General features: G+C 58.0%; 1 protein-coding gene across 1 annotated transcript; it reads right to left on the bottom strand.

Moving 5' to 3' along the window:
- Window positions 1-304: 304 nt before the first annotated feature.
- Window positions 305-13,435, bottom strand: LOC135976766 (sialic acid-binding Ig-like lectin 12). The gene is made up of 8 exons (XM_065574114.1): window positions 13,369-13,435; window positions 9,288-9,437; window positions 8,463-8,867; window positions 7,142-7,462; window positions 3,608-3,661; window positions 1,945-2,241; window positions 1,575-1,674; window positions 305-1,327 (listed from the first exon to the last, which is right to left on the bottom strand). The coding sequence occupies exons 2-8, from the start codon at window positions 9,409-9,411 to the stop codon at window positions 1,246-1,248; spliced, it is 1,383 nt and encodes a 460-aa protein (XP_065430186.1). The 5' UTR covers window positions 9,412-9,437; window positions 13,369-13,435; the 3' UTR covers window positions 305-1,245.
- Between the last annotated feature and the right edge of the window lie 2,620 nt (window positions 13,436-16,055).

Here is a 16,055-nt window from a genome sequence, read left to right as displayed (position 1 = left end):
CTCAGTCCCTGCATAAGGGCCTGAGTCCTGAACTGTTAACTGTGTGCTCAGTCCCTGCACAAAGGTTGAGCTCTGAACTATCAATTGTGTGCTCAGCCCCTACCCAAAGGTCGGGGCCCTAACTGTTATTCGCTTTGTAGCGGGGCGGCCTGGCTCCCAGGCGCCCCAGGAAGGGACGAGCCCCACCCTGGAACTACTACACCCAGTAAAAGAAAAAGGTTCTCCTGATCCCAAAGGACCAAGCCCCAGACCCAGATCAATATACAAGTTAGATCTTACCCACAAATCACACTGTTGCCAATCCTTTAGAATCTAAAATCTAATGGTTTATTCATAAAAGGAAAGAAATACAGATGAGAGCTAGAATTGGTTAAATGGAATCAATTACATACAGTAATAGCAAAGTTCTTGGTTCAGGCTTGTAGCAGTGATGGAATAAACTGCAGGTTCAAAATCAAGTCTCTGGAGCATCCCCAGCTGGGATGGGTCCTCAGTCCTTTGTTCAGAGCTTCAGTTTACAGTAAGGTTCCTCCAGAGGTAAGAAGCAGGATTGAAGACACAATTTAGATGTTGCAGCTGCCTTTTATAGTCCTTTTGCCATGCGGGTTCTGCTTCCTTTGTTCCAAACACAAGCTACCCAGCACAGAAAAACTTCACAGTTCTGCCCCTAGGCATGTCCCTGCATGCCTTGCTGAGTCACAAGGTATATCTGCCTTCTCTCAATGGGTCAGTTGTGTAGCTGATGGTCCTTAATGGGCCATCAAGCAGGCTAGGCTGTGCTGATGCCAAACTGTCTGGGGTGTCACCCAGTAGCATGGCACAAGTTTGAAACACAGACAGGATAGAGCCAATATTTATAATTTTAAATACAAAAACGACACCTGCATACAGAAAGCATAATCATAACCAGGAAATCCTAACCTCCTCATAGACACCTTACTTGACCTCCCTTGTACAAGATTTGATGCCACTATATGACCTTGGTTGCAACAATGATCTATACGGTCACAGTTCATATTAATAAAGTCACATGGTCATATAAATATTAAAGTCAGTTTCCACGTGCTTCCCAGGCCCATGGGTCTGATTCAGAGGGAAGGGAGGGGGCAGGATATCAGGCTAGATGGGCCCGTTGGCCTCACCTGGAGTGACAGTCCCCCCAGCTGAGGTATCATTCTCCAGTTCCTCAGTCCCCTGAGATTCCAATTTCTTGTCGGCTTTTCGGTGGCTGAGGAATGGCCCGATCTACATGCCGGACTCAGGCACCCTGGATTCCCAGGCTCCTGGTGGGTCCTTCCTTCTGCTTCCATGACAGCAGCAAGGTCTCCTGGGAGAGAGAGATTCTGGGGTAGTTATGTGGCTGGAAGTCTAGATAGCTAGCTAGATAGATAAGTGTATGGGGATGAATAGATGCATAGACAGGTGGGTAGGTACATAGTTGGGTGGGTGAGGGGGTGGGTGGATAGACAGTAGGTAGGTGTGTATGTAGGTGGGTAGATTGGTGGATAGGTATATGGGTAGGTGGGTAGATGGGTGTGTGGGTAGGTTGGTGGGTGGGTCGGTAGCTGAATTACCATCTGTAATAGAGCAGGGTGAGGTAATAGGCCAGGAAGAATCCAGTTGCCACGAAGACGAGTTTGCAGCTGATTTTGATAAAAGCCCGAGTGAGGCCACCTGTGGGAGCTGGAAGAAGCCAAGAGTCTGGGATAGATCCCTAAAACTCCTGCCCCGAGCCAGCCAGCCCCCACCCTGGGGCTGGGTTGGAGCCAGTGCCCCCTAGAGGGGAAATTCCCCAGGCCCTGAGCCACCGAACCCCACCCTGGTGCCCGATTGTAGCTGGCGTTATCTGGGCCTGTGACCCAATCCTCGATGCTCCCAAGCAAGCCAATCCCCACCCTGGGGCCAGATCAGAGCTCGCATCCCGTACAGGGGAGGGGCTCTCACCTGTTTCCGGTGGGCTCAGCAGTACAGCATAAATCCTGTGGGTGTTGAAGCCCAGGCAGAAGATCTGGGGGCCCCCATCCCCGCTCCCCGTCCAGCTCAGGGTGCTGACGGCCTCGTCCCCCTGGGCCCAGGAGCTGACCTGCAGGGCCCCCCATGAGCCGTTCCCAGCCAGGGGCTCCCCGGCCACCTGCCACTGGAGCCATGGTGGGGAGCGGGAGCGCAGAGAGCAGCTGCAGCTGATGTTGGGCCCCTCGCGCTGGCAGGATCCGTTCAGCCCAGTCCGCAGCTGAGGGATGTCTGAGGAGTGCAGGAGACACAGCAACAAATTAATAGTCAGAGAGGGAAACCCAGTGGCAGGGAGTCCCACAGGTTAACTGTACTAATACTCAGGGGCTGGGAGTCCCATAGATTAACCTGCTAATATCCAGTGGCAGGGAGTCCCATGGGTTCTTCTGCCTTCGGGTGTCTCTTTGGCTGGGCCCCAGGCAGTGATCCGGCCCCATCCTCAGCCAGCTGCACTTCACATCAACTCACCTGCTTCTCCACCCTCACTCTGGGCACTCACCGCCCTTGTAGATGGCTCAGGAGTCAGTTCAAGCCTCAGCTGCCCACCTTGGGGCTGCCCCCGAAGCGGCTAATTAACTATGGCACAGGAGGGGTTGGCTCTGTCTCTGTTTACAGGGGCTGGGCACCCTGTGACACTTGCTAGTACTCAGTGGCAAGGAGTCCCACGGATTAACACTGCTACTTTCCAGTGTCAGCGTCCCAGGGGTTAACCGCACTCACACCCAGTGGCAGGGAGTCCCACAGCTGAACCCCACTCACGTTTGCAGAGCAGCTGGAACTTCCCTGGGACATTCCAGCATAGACTCCTGCCCCGCTCCCTGCAGCACTTATGGACATTCTGCCCTACATCCTGCAGAACAGCACGTCCCACTGAGGCCCCACCCTGCTCCCTGTGGCACGGCGCCCCCTAGAGCCCTACACTGCACGTGCACACGCAGAGCCCAGCTTGCCCACCCATAGGAATTCTTGGCCCAGCACCGATACTCCCCAGCGTCCCCTCTGCTGAGATTCAACAACTCCAGGTGCCCGGCCCATTCTGGCTGGAGCTCAGGGCCCCGTTTGTCCAGGCCCAGCTCAGGGTGGCCTTGGCTCTGCTCAAAGCCTCACAGCTCAGGCTCAGGGAGTTGCCCCCCTGGGTCTCCAGAGACACAACATCACCCTCAGCTCCCGACACTTCCAGCACCGGAAGACATGAGCAGGCAGGTTGGCTTCCCCCAGAGATCCCATAACAAGGTGCCAAGCTGCAGCCACCTCTGAGGTGGGGTGTTGGGGCTCATTATACAGGGACCTGTCACCCGGCGTGGAAACGTTCACAATTCTGGAGTGGGCGCAGCAGGTCTCCATGGCAGAGATCTGTCCGTAACCCATCTACTCCCTGCAGCCCAGCGCCTGCTACTACCACCCTGGAGTCTGGAGACAGAGGGAACCGGCCCGCTCCCCCCACCACCTTCCCTACAGTCCTATGGCTTCCTTGGGCTCTCCCCTCCAGGCATGGATCAGTCTGGCCTGTTTGAGCCTCGTGCCTGGCCCTGAGCGCGGGCAGAGCATGACTAGGAGGCACTTGCTGATTCCCGGGGCTTGCAGTGTGGCCTCTCACCGGGGCATCCATTCCTGGTCAGGGTCCCAGTGATGCTGAGGGGCACAGGTGGGTCTGTAACACAAACCAGACAAGGGGGATCAGGAGGGCTGGACAGCACCCAGGGGGTCACTAGTGATCACTGAGCCTAGACATGGCCCCTCGCTGTGAGCTCAGCTGGGGGATAGTAGGGTTACCATATTTTGTGCCTCCAAATGGAGGACACTCCACGGCCCCCGGCCCCGCCCCCAGCCCCGCCCACACCCCCCGCCCAACCCCGCCCACTCCCCAAAGTCTCCGCCCCCTCCTCTGCTTCCCGCGAATATTTGATTCGCGGGAAGCCTGAAGCAGGTAAGGGGGGTGTGGGGGAGGAGGCGCGGCCCAGGCTGGCCCCCCGGCGATTCCAGCCTGGGTCGGCTCGGGCCCTGGGGTGCCGGCCCCGGCCGACCACCCCCGGCCCGCCCAGCACTGCCGGCCCGGCGCACCCCCCGGCTCCCGGCCCCGGCTCCCCGCCGGCCCAGCTGACCGGCTCCCCGCGGGCCCAGCTGACCGGCTCCCCGCGGGCCCGGCTCCCCGCGGGCCCGGCTGACCGGCTCCCCGCCGGCCCGGCTCCCCGCGGGCCCGGCTGACCCGGCTCCCCGCGGGCCCGGCTGACCCGGCTCCCCGCGGGCCCGGCTGACCCGGCTCCCCGCGGGCCCGGCTGACCGGCTCCCCGCGGGCCCGGCTCCCCGCCGGCCCGGCTGACCGGCTCCCCGCCGGCCCGGCTGACCGGCTCCCCGCGGGCCCGGTTGACCGGCTCCCCGCGGGCCCGGCTCCCCGCGGGCCCGGCTCCCCGCCGGCCCGGCTGACCGGCTCCCCGCGGGCCCGGCTCCCCGCCGGCCCGGCTGACCGGCTCCCCGCCGGCCCGGCTCCCCGCGGGCCCGGCTGACCGGCTCCCCGCCGGCCCGGCTCCCCGCGGGCCCGGCTGACCGGCTCCCCGCCGGCCCGGCTCCCCGCCGGCCCGGCTGACCGGCTCCCCGCGGGCCCGGCTCCCCGCCGGCCCGGCTGACCGGCTCCCCGCGGGCCCGGCTCCCCGCCGGCCCGGCTGACCGGCTCCCCGCGGGCCCGGCTCCCCGCCGGCCCGGCTGACCGGCTCCCCGCCGGCCCGGCTCCCCGCCGGCCCGGCTGACCCGGCTCCCCGCGGGCCCGGCTGACCTCCCGATTTTCCGGACATGCCCGGCTTTTGGGGATTTCCCCCCGGACGGGGATTTGAGCCCCCAAAAGCCGGACATGTCCGGGAAAATCCAGACGTATGGTAACCCTAGGGGATAGGAAAGTCCCTGAAGTGACACAAGACCCGTGGGCGGGGAAGGGAAGTGACAGACCGGACTGAGCCCCACCCAAGAGGCCCTAAAGGAACCCAGGGGCCGGGTTAGGGCCGCGCCGGGGAACAAGAACCGTGGGAAATGGAAACCCAAGGGACCAAAACCACTTGGTCAAAATGCGGCCTAATTGGCAGAGGCACTAATGAGGGGCCGGGCTGCTCCAGCCTGGGTACTGGGGTGACTGTCAGCATCTCAGTGCCAGAGTCTACCAGGCGCCCAGGAATTCAGCGTCCTGCTCCCCAAACATGTCTTCCCCAGAGCAGAACAGAGCCAGGGATCTAAATAACCCCACTCACACCCCCACCCCAGAGCCAGCCACCACCAGGGACATCAGAAACCCCCGTCATGGGTCCTTTGCCTTCCCCCCTCGGTTCTTCTCTCCCCAGCCCTCTGCTTTTGCCTCCTGGCTTGGCCGGCCAGGGCTAGCTATTTTGCTGCCCTGCTGCGACAAGAGGGGCATCTGAAATTAAGACTCAGAACCACTGGATGCTGGTACTGGCTGGCCAGGCCTGGCAGGGTCCGTCCACACTGCCATCAAAGCCCCGCGGTGCCGAACCTCAGAGTCTGGGTCCGTTGGGTCGGGCTCGTGGGACTCAGACTGCAGGTCTTTGAGGATGTGTGGATGTGTCCTCTGACGTCTGTGTAGACATTCAGGGTTGGGCTGGGGCCTGGGCTCAGACATGGGGGTCGGGGAGGGGGCGGTGTCCTTCTAAATCTCCCTCCGGCTGAAGGGAACAAGGGCCGTCCTTACAGTGAAGCCTGATTCGATCCTTCATCTCTCAAGGGCGGCCACTGATTTTCCCTCTGCCCTGGATCTGCAGCGCGAGGGTCACAGAACATTTAATGGGGGTTTCCCTGCGGCAGGGCGGGCCGAGGTCTCTGGGCCCCGAGCCCGGAGCGTGTTTAGTGCCGGACAGCGACTGGTCCCATTAACGCTCTGCCCCATATAAAGCATCCACCGATTCCGGCAGAAAGGGGAGTGGGTGGAGGAGATGCGGTGGTACAGCCCGGGGGGATCTCAGGGGGAACTGGGGTGGCTGGTGTGAGGGGGGGAATCCATGCAAGGGGGGACTGGAATGTGAGGGTGGATCCCAGCCCAGGAGGATCCTGGGGGCAGGGCAGGTCGGGGTTGTAACAAACAGGCAAGGTACTAACGAACTTCAACAGGACTTTATTTTCAAAGTGGAAACCTCTTTACCAAGCTGCTGCTGCAACCTCTGTAACTCTCACTCTGCCTCAACTCCTCCCCCCTCCTTTCCATTCCCTGTCCTTTCAGACTCCCACCAGCCAGTGCTCCCAGTTCTAATAATTACAAGCAACATCAAAACACCACACAGGGGTAGAGAAGATCCCAGAAGAGATGGGCCTGGGACAGGGCCGGCTTTAGCGAGAGCGGGGCCCGATTCCTGGGGGTGGGGCTTGCTGCAAGCCCTGCCCCCAGGAATCGAGCCGCGCTGCGGGGGGGTGGGGGGACGGGGGGAGACCCGAGCCGCGCCGCGCGGGGGGGACGGGGGGAGACCCGAGCCGAACCGCGGGGGGGACGACGGGGGGAGACCCGAGCCTCGCTGCGCCGTGGGGTGGGGAAGACGGGGGGAGACCCAAGCCGAGCCGCGGGAGCCGCGCCGGGGACCGGGCCGGACCGGACCCGACCCCAGCCGCGGGGGCCGGGCTGGAGCCAAGCTGGGCCAGAGCCGCTGGGGCCTGCGGGAACGGGCCGCGCCTCCCCGGAGCCCTTCTCCCCTGCTTCTTTTCGGACTTCCCACGAATCTCTGATTCGCGGGAAGCAGGGGAGGGGGCGGGGCGTTCAGGGGAGGGGAGGAGGGGGAAGTGAGCTGGGGGCGGGATGGACAGCTGCAGCGCGGGGCCCTCTTGGCGCGGGGCCCAATTCAGCCGAATCGGCTGAATTGGCCTAAAGCCGGCCCTGGCCTGGGGACCTGGGGGTGAGTATGAGAGGGGGGAGTCATAGCCAAGGGGGACAGGAAGGGGAAAAGATCCCAAGGGAGAAGTTGTTGCAAGGTGTGGAGGGAAGGGGCTGGAGTAGAATTGGCTGACGGTGCGTGGTGCGGGGTGGGGATGCCAGCACAGGGCTGAGTTGGGGGAGAGGCTGGAGGGCAGGGCTGGGGAGCCCAGGAGTAGGATCCCAGCATAAGGAGCTTGGGCCGAAGTGGAGGAGCTGGGGGGGGTCACTCACAGACAACGTGGAGCCGGATGGTTCTGCGGGTGGAAGGTCCCTGCGCTGAGCTGTAGGTGACAGTGCAGATGAGCTCTTTGCCGTGGTCCAACAGGGTGGGTGTGAAGCAGAGCTTGGAGCTGTGGGCCCAGGTGCCATTCGCCAGCTGGGCTGAGATGTTCCGGGCTCTGTCGCTGAATGGCCCCATCCAGGTGACTTGGGGAGGGGACCCGGAGCAGCGCCCGGGGGCCGTGCAGGTCATAGTCACTGGCTCCCCTGCCAACACCATCCCTGCCAGCCCCCACGCCGGCGAGATCTGAATCTCTGGCTCCTCCGTCAGCCCTGAGATATGGGGAGAGGGGAGAGAAACACTCGGGGACATGGGGCATTTGTCCTTTAGGGGCGCCAGCTCCGATCCGGTCCCAGGATGGGGACTGGCTGGCTCAGGGGGGCTGATGAGCGGTGTCATAAATATAGAGGGAAGAATAACAACTTTCTGTATGCAGTAGCATAAAATCCCTCTTTGGCAGCTGTACTAAATCACCTTCCCTGTAAGGGATTAATCCACTCAGATAACCTAGCTGGAACCTTACCAGAAGGACCAATGAGGAAAGAAGATACTTTCAAATCTGTGGGGGTGGGGGGAGGATTTATTTCTTGCTCTCTCTTTGTTGTTCTCTCTCTGGATGGAGGAAGAGACCAAGAAGGTACAAGATCTCCTGAAAATATACCTGGAATAATTGATCTAAAACCACAGAAATTGTAAGTAGGCAGAGAAAGGCGTTAGTTATCTTTTGTTTTAGCTTGTGAATTTTCCTATGCTACAGATGTAGTTTGATTCCTGTTTTTGTAACTGTGAAGCTGAGGCCAGAGGGAAATCCTCTGTGTATTAAATATTTTATTTAACCTGTGAAGTTACCTTCCAAACTGATTTTGCAGCTGTGATTCTTTTTTATATATATAAATAAAGTTCTTCTTTTAAGAACTTGATTGATTTTCAATGTCTTGAAGACAAAGAGTCTGGTCTGTGCTCACATCGCTAACCAATTGGTTGGTGTATTATTTTCAAGCCTCCGCAGGAAAGGAGGTGAAGGGCCTTGGGGGGGATATTTTGGGCGGATAGGGATTCCAAGTTACCCTGCCCTGAATTTTTCTATAAATCACGTGGTGGTGGCAGCAATACTGTACAAGGACAAGGGAAGGAATTTGTGCCTTGGGGAAGTTTTTAACCTAAGCTGGTAGAATATAAGCTTAAGGGGTCTTTCATGTGGGTCCCCACATCTGTACCCCAGAGTTCAGAGTGGGGGGAACCCTCACAAGCAGTGACTGCGGCTGCTTTTACCTGTCACAGAGATCGTGAGCGCAGGGTCTGTGCCATCGGAATTGGAGCGGTAAGTGTGTTCAAACATGCCTTTCTCGATGTAAAGGAAATATCTCCCCACATCCATCCGTCGGGCATCACTGATTTGCAGGGAGCAGTCGCCGTGCGCTGGATCCCCCATCAGCAGGAACCGGCCCTGGGTCTCCAGCGACAACCACACGCTGGGGACACTGCTGGCCACAGGAGGATCCTGGCCCACAGTAGCAGACTCCTTGTACCAGGTTCCGTATAGCTGGGCCGAGGGATTGTCGGTGTCATACGAGGCTGGGTACGTGAAGTTGCAGGAGACGAGAACGCAGAGACCCTCCTGCACGGACACCGACTGCGGCACCACCAGGGTAAATCCAGGTGGCTGGGACAGGGACCCTGCAGGGGACGGGGAGGGATGGAAGTAGGGCCCATAGAGAGCAGAGACCAACCCTGAGCGGCACCCCCCAGCACTGCAGGTTCCCATCACTCCTGACCTGCAGCCCCCAGCGAGCCCAGCCCTGAGATCAATCCCCCTGTCGAGGTCTATCAGTGCCCCTCACTCCCGAATGACAGCCCCATGTGAGCCCAGCCCTGGGTCCTTGACCAATTCTCACTCCATTTAGTTTTCATTCCTCCCTGCACGGAGCCTCCTGTCCGCTCCCTGTCACTCAGTGTCCCCCTAGCACCACAGTGGGGCACTGGGCTCCCCTCCCCCTCTGGCCAGTCTCCCTTTCACATTATGGGACAGACCTGGCACTGCTTAATGCAGATTCTGCCCTTCCCCCTGCACTGGGGCTCCAGCAGCTGCTTACTTACCCCTCCAGAGCAGGGCGAGGATCAGGACCCTCAGCGTGGCAGGACCCCCTGCTCTCCAGAGGGGGCCCCGAGGCGGGAGCTCCCTTTCCCCGGCGTGATGCTGTGGCAGCAGGGCTCTGCCCATGGCTGGGCCGTCTGGCTGGGACAGACCTAGAGACAGACGGGGGGTGGGAAGTGTGAGAGGAGAGGCAGTTTGGGGGGGACAGATCTGCCTGGGGGACCATCAGTACTGCTAGGCTCTGCAGGGGACTGATCTGGAGCTGCTGGCAGTGCAGTAACCCCCAAATCCCCAGATGGTCCCGAGAGATTGTGGACTAAATAAATCCTTAAATTGGTGAAAAAAAATTTTCTCTAAGAATCATGAGAGCGGCCAGAAAATCCTGATCTGGTGACAGAAGATGGTGGGAAGGCAGCTCTGCTCCGTGTCTGCTTTGCTTCAGTCTTCCCACAAAAAACCAACATGTGAGCGAGGGACCAGTGAAGTTACCATGGACAACAAAGGGGAAAGGCTGCAAATCGGAATGAGTAAAGAACACGTCAGAGATGTTCCGACCACTGTGAATGAATTCAGATCAGTGGGTTGGGAAGCTGTTCAACCCCGGGTGCTAAAGGAATTAGTCAAAGAAATCTTGGAGCCACTGGCAATAATATTTGCAAACTCCTGGATGCCAGGAGAGGTCTCAGAAGATGGGGGAAGGGCTAACAGAGTGGCCATCTTTAAAAAGGGAAAAAGGAGGAGCCGGGGAACTATAGGCCAGTCAGCCTGACCTCAACAGATGGAAAGCTACTAGAGCAATGTATAAAACCTCCAGTTTTGTAAAGCGAAATCATGGCTCGCCAAACTACTAGAATTTTTGGAGGGAGTCAACAGCATGTGAACAAGGGTGACCTTGTCCATTTACTTAGATTTTCAGAAAGCCTTTGACAAGTTTCCTCCCAAAAGGCTTTTAAGCAAGGTAAGGTGTCATGGGATAAGTAGGCAGGTCCTCTCCTGGATCAGTAATTGGTTAAAAGGGTAGTAATAAATGGCTAATTTTCAGAGTGAAGAGAGGTAAACAGTGGTGTCCACCAGCGTTCTGTATGTGGACCAGCGCTGTTCAACCTGTTCCTAAATGGATCTGGAAAAAGGGGTAAACAGTGAGGTGAAAAAATTTGCAGATGATACAAAACTACTCAAGAGAGTTAAGTACAAAGCTAGCTGTGATGAGCTACAAAGGGATCTTACAAAACTGGGTGACTGGATAACAAAATGGCAGATGAAATTCAATGTCAATAAATGCAAAGTTATGCACATTGGGCAACATAATCCCAACAATACATATAAAGTGATGGGGTACAAATTAGCTGATACTGCTCAAGGAAGAGATCTGAGAATCACTCTGGATAGTTCTCTGAAAACACCCACTCAATGTACAGCAGCCATCAAAAATCATTAAGAAAGGGATAGATAATAAGACAGAAAATATCATATTGCCTCTATATAAATCCATGGTACACTCACATCTTGAATACTGCATGCAGATCTGGTGGGCCTATCGCAAACTGGAATTTGAAAAGGCTCAGAAAAGTGCAACAAAAATGATTATGGGTGTGGAACAGCTTTCATAAAAGGAGAGATTAATAAAACTGGGACTGTTCAGCTTGGAGAAGAGACGACTAAGGGGGGCTATGATAGAGGTCTATAAAATGGGTGACAGGTGATGGATCACTTGTTGATTACCTGTTCTGTTCATTCCCTCTGGGGCACCTGGCACTGGCCACTGTCGGAAGACAGGATACTGAGCTAGATTATCCTTTGGTCTCACCCAATATAGCCATTTTTATGGAGAAATGTGGGCTTGGTGGAACAGAACTGGTTAAACAACCACAAACAAGAAGTAACTGTTACTAGAATGACATGGGATTCGAGGGACGTCTCAAGTGGGGCTCCACAGGGATCTGTTCTGGGTCCCGTGTTGTTTAACATCTTTATCAATGACCTGGATGTAGGACTAGGGAGCAGACTGATCAAATCTGCAGATGACACAAAGCTAGTGGGGGTTGCCAACACTTTGGAAGATGGAGCTAAAATTCAGAGGAATATTGATAATTGGAGAATTGGGCTGTAGAGGACACAATGAAATGCATGAAGGACAAATGGAAGATGCTCCATTTAGGGAAGAAAACACAAATGCACAAATACAGGATGGGGAAGAACTGGCCTGGCTGCAGCACTGCTGAAAAGGAGCTGGGAGTTGTGGCGGATCACAGCCATGACATGAGTCATCAATGCAATGCTGTTGCAAAAAAGCAAATGCAATTTTAGGTTGCATGAACAGAGGCAGAGCATGCAAGTCACGGGAGGTGACAGTACCACTCTATGCCTCGGCTGGAGGACTGTGTCCAGTTTTGGCCACCAATGTATAGAAAGGATGTAGAGAAACTGGAAAAGGTCCAGAGGCGAGGGATAAAGATGATGAAAGTGGTGGTATGGAAGCCCTAGGGGCACATCCGGAAGGAACTTGGCATGGTTAATTTGGAAAGGAGATTGGTGGGGTGGGAGGGGACATTATCGCGGTTTGCAAATATTGGAAAGGCTGCCATCAAGAAGATTGTTCTCTCTCGCCCCACAGGGCAGGATGAGGGGCAACAGGTTCAAACTACAGTAGAGTCAATTGAGATTAAATCTCATAGAAAACTCCCCAGCTGTGAGAGAAGTCGGACAAGGGACCAACCACCCATGGAGGTCATGAAAGCTCCTTCCCTGGAGGGTTTTGAGAGGAGGCTGGACAGCATGTCTTGGATGGGTTAGACCCAACCAATCCTACACCTTGGCAGGAGTTGTACTAGATGACCCGTGAGGTCTCTTCTCACCTGTGGATCTGTGATTCCAGGATTTGCTAAAAAATCCCGAGATTTAATGTGAATGTCATGATATCGGCAACGCCCTCCCTTCCGATATTCACTAATAAATCCTGAGATTTCCTCTAAGAATCATGTGTTTGGCTGAAAAAGATTTCAAAATCCTGAAACTGGCTTTTAAATTCCACAGATGTGTGCTTTGCCTCCAAACACCCCATTCTTTGCAGCCCGTTGGCTCAGCCCCTCCCCCCTTCCCCCCAGTGATGGTGTCACCCCCGCACGGTGAGGGGCTGCTTCTGCAGGGACCCAGTGGAACTGGATGTGAGTAAATCATCCCTGGGGTGGGGGTGCTGCAGAGAGCTCATGGCTCCCCCTCTGCAGACACGGGGGGCGCTAATGCTGCCCTCCCTGCCCCAAAGCTGCCTTGCCCCCTCCCCCGCTCCACCCTGCTCCTTCTGCAGCTGGGACTCTCCTCCTTGTCAGTGTTACGGATCCTCCATCCTCTTCATTCTGGTGAGATTGGTAGGGACCTGTCCCTACGTTCCCCTCCTCACATGTGAATTGGGCCACTCACACCTTCCCCCCGCCTCGTCTTTTCCTGTTTAATGGGATGGGCCTCTCACTTCTGCCTGCCCCTACACCATCCACTGCAGTGAGCTGGGTGAGTCTCAGCTTGGATTACCCCGAGGCCCATGTACCATCCCCTGCCAGAGCAGGGTGGGACGGGCCCTGTTGCCCAGGGCTGGAGGGGAAGGGGCCGGCCCCGAGAGATCCAGACTCCATCCCCATCCCTTGGGGGCCACACTCACTTTGTGCTGTCCCAACTCCATAGGGGGCAATGGAGTGAGCGCAGTTGGACTATGGGTGAGAAGTTTGCACATATGTGCTCAACCTCGTGTATCTGCCCTCCTTGCCGGCCAAAATTACCCATATGGGGAAGGGGAAACCCCCAGGAGTTCCATTTCCCACCATCCCTCTGATGCCCTCAGGTGTTCTCGGGAAGGAGGCTGAGAGATGAGAGCTGGGGAATCCCCTGATGTACGTGGCCCCCAGAGCCAACACATCCAGTGTGGTCCCCATGGTCGGGGAGCCCTGTGGTGGGACAATGCTTGGGCTGGAGGGCACTCTCACAGCTGCGGGGACAGGGAGCAAGGGCTGGGATAGCAAAGGGCTGTGGGTCGGGATTGAGGGTCACGCCAGTTGCCATAGACCATCCAGCTCCCTCCCCAGTTCCACTCACCCCTAGACCTGCAGAGGGGGGCACGGAGCCTGGGTCTCCGACCCTGCAGCCCGGGTTCCCCAGGGTTTGTGACTCAGAGCCTGGGGAAGCTGCATGCACGGGAATGTGAAAGTAGAAGTGGGTGCAGACAGGAGGGGGTTGGGGGCAGATGCTCTCTCAGGAACCCCAGCACCAGCATCCTGCTGACTTCCCCCCCTTCTCACTGGGGCTCTCTGCAATGGGGGCAGGCTGCATATTGCTTATGGGGCTGGAAATAGATCCCAGCAGTCCTGACTCTGAGCCCCTCTACACCTCACTCTGCTCCCAGAGCTGGGATAGAGCCCAGGAGTCCTGGCTTCGAGACCCTCTATATCTCACTCTCCTCCCAGAGCCGAGGATGGAACCCAGGAGTCCTGGCTCCCAGCCGCCTGTCCCAGCTCTATCCCTTCATTACTGCTTTTAATATTTGAACACCAGCAGCTCACATCTCTTATCCTATTGTACATGCTGCAGACGCTAATCACTCACCCCGAGCTGAGATGCAGCCACCTCCAGGCGGGGCAGCTGGGGAACAGCCACACAGCGACACTGTCCAGAGGCTGCTCACCCGGAGGTGAGATGTGTCAGCCTCTGGGGTGGGGTGTCTGGGAACAGCGCACTGGAACAGCAGGTGCCCCGTTAGGACAGCTAGTGAATCCTCATTCCAATTTGAAGAGCCGGGTGCATGTGGAGACTTGCCTGGGACGGAGCAGGCGCGAGTGTCAGGGCGTGGGCTGTGGCAAGATGTGAGATTTCAAGACAGGAAGGGGAAGTCAGCGTGTGATTCTGGCCCTAGAATACCTTGCAGAAGACGGTTCCAATGGCTGTAGATCTCAGTGCCATCGACACAAGGGGGAGACTGTCACAGACAGAGGCCTGCTCCCAGGGACATCCGGCTTCTGCCCCACCGCAGGGAGACTGGGGGTGGAGAGAATGGGGTGTGGGTCCTTTCCCCTGTAGGGGGCCCTGGCTCCAATCTGCTCCAGGGTGGGGCACTGGCTGGTTCTGGGCAGTGGGGCCAGGGGTCCTTCCCCTCTAGGGTCTCTTTTATTCTGTCTCTCAGTTCCTCAAACGTCTCGCAGGTCCCAGGTCACTTAATCGGGGAAATCCCTTTTGATGTGACCCAGGTTATCGCCTGGATCAGGAGAAGCAGCTGGATTCCACAGCCCCCCATAGACACCGTCCTTCGATTTAAGAGCTGAGATGCAGCTGAATCTGTCTTGGTTCATGGGGGCTGTTTACACAGGAACCTCTCCCCAGTGCTGAGATGTGGCTGCCTCTGGGGTGTGGGGGGCGCGGGGGCTGTTTATACAAGGACTCCTTGCCCGGTGTTGAGATACACAAGGGTTTCGGAGAAACCTAGAACTAAAAGAAACACAGCACCCCCTAGTGGCATTGGGACTAGCCGATGGCCGGGCCCCAGGGCCGGCTCCAGGCACCAGCCCACCAAGCGTGTGCTTAGGGTGGCACCTGGAGGGGGTCAGCGCTGTGCTCCAGCTCCATCCGCCGGGTAGAGCAGAGCTGCAGTGGGCTCGCTGCCCTCCCCCGGTGCTCCGGCCGCTGGGGAGAGCGGAGCCCCGACCAGGCTCTCCGCCCTTCTCCTGGCGCTCTGGCCTCCGGGGAGAGCGGAGCCCCGACCAGGCTCTCCGCCCTTCTCCCGGCGCTCTGGCCACCGGGGAGAGAAGAGCCCCGGCCAGACTCTCCGCCCTCCTCCCAGTGCTCTGGCCACCAGGGAGAGCGGAGCCCCGGCCAGACTCTCTGCCCTCCTCCCGAGGCTCCGGCCGCCAGAGGAGTCGCGACGGGTTCGCTGCCCTCTGGCGCTCCGGTTAGTCGTGGAGAGCGGCCTGCGTCCGGGCTCGGCGCCCTCCCCTGCCGCGCTCCGGGGGCAGGGGGGAGGGGGGCGGCAGGAGGCTTTTCTGCCTGGGACGGCAAAAAAGCCAGAGCTGACCCTGCTGGGCCCTCCTGAGTCTCCCACCCCAGCCAGACCCTGGCCCGCTCTGCCCCAGGCCAGTGGAACATCAGCTTTGCCCCCGTGTGTGTGGGCACCGGTGGCTGTGCTGGGAGGCTGGTTGCTGAGCGGATCTTCCACAACAGGAAGTTTCTAGTTGGTGAGTTTGCTCCACCTCCAGCCAGTCGGCCCCTGTTCGGGGCTGGGCGAGAGCCGCGGAGAGCAGGTGAGAGGGTCCCATTGAACAGTGGGGCGCAGCCGCTTGGACACAGGTCCCCAGCCAGTGGCGGAAGGGGCGAGCCCGGGGCAGATTCCTGCTGTGACTGTGGCTGCCAGGTCTAGTGGGTTAGAACTCGCTGCGCTGGATCCATGCAGATCAGGGCAGACCCCTGGTCATTGGGTGAGAGCCGGGGCAGGAACCCCGGTGTCCGGCCGGCCCCTAGCTTGGTGTGGTACATTCTGCCTCTGGTTAATCCCCATTTGCTTTCAGACTCTTTTAAATTAGCTGACCGGGTGTTTTCCATCGGTTGCTGTTAAACAGATGCCCTACTTTATGGTGGCTGCATCTCAGTGCCAGCCGGGAACAGATCCTTATATAAACAGCCCCTGCACCCCACCCCAGAGGTCACTGCAGCTCAGCGCTTGCTGAGGGGCCCCCGTATAAACAGCCCCCACACCCCACCCCAGAGGTCACTGCAGCTCAGCGCTTGCCAAGGGTCCC

The sequence above is a fragment of the Chrysemys picta genome, chromosome 20, assembly GCF_011386835.1.
Source record: "Chrysemys picta bellii isolate R12L10 chromosome 20, ASM1138683v2, whole genome shotgun sequence".
NCBI classification, from domain to species: domain Eukaryota; kingdom Metazoa; phylum Chordata; order Testudines; family Emydidae; genus Chrysemys; species Chrysemys picta.
The sequence above is the reverse complement of the archived record's forward strand: the minus strand, read 5'-3'. Positions and strand labels throughout refer to the sequence as shown.

What these genes read in the sequence shown, in the direction of transcription:
- LOC135976766 (XM_065574114.1), bottom strand. Translation starts at nt 9,411, where the DNA reads ATGGGCAGAGCCCTGCTGCCACAGCATCACGCCGGGGAAAGGGAGCTC. An exon ending in CATCCGGCTCCACGTTGTCT is followed by an intron (nt 3,662 to 7,141) that starts GTGAGTGACCCC and finishes TTTGTGTTACAG; the next exon opens with ACCCACCTGTGCCCCTCAGC. An exon ending in GCTGAGCCCACCGGAAACAG is followed by an intron (nt 1,675 to 1,944) that starts GTGAGAGCCCCT and finishes CAGCTCCCACAG; the next exon opens with GTGGCCTCACTCGGGCTTTT.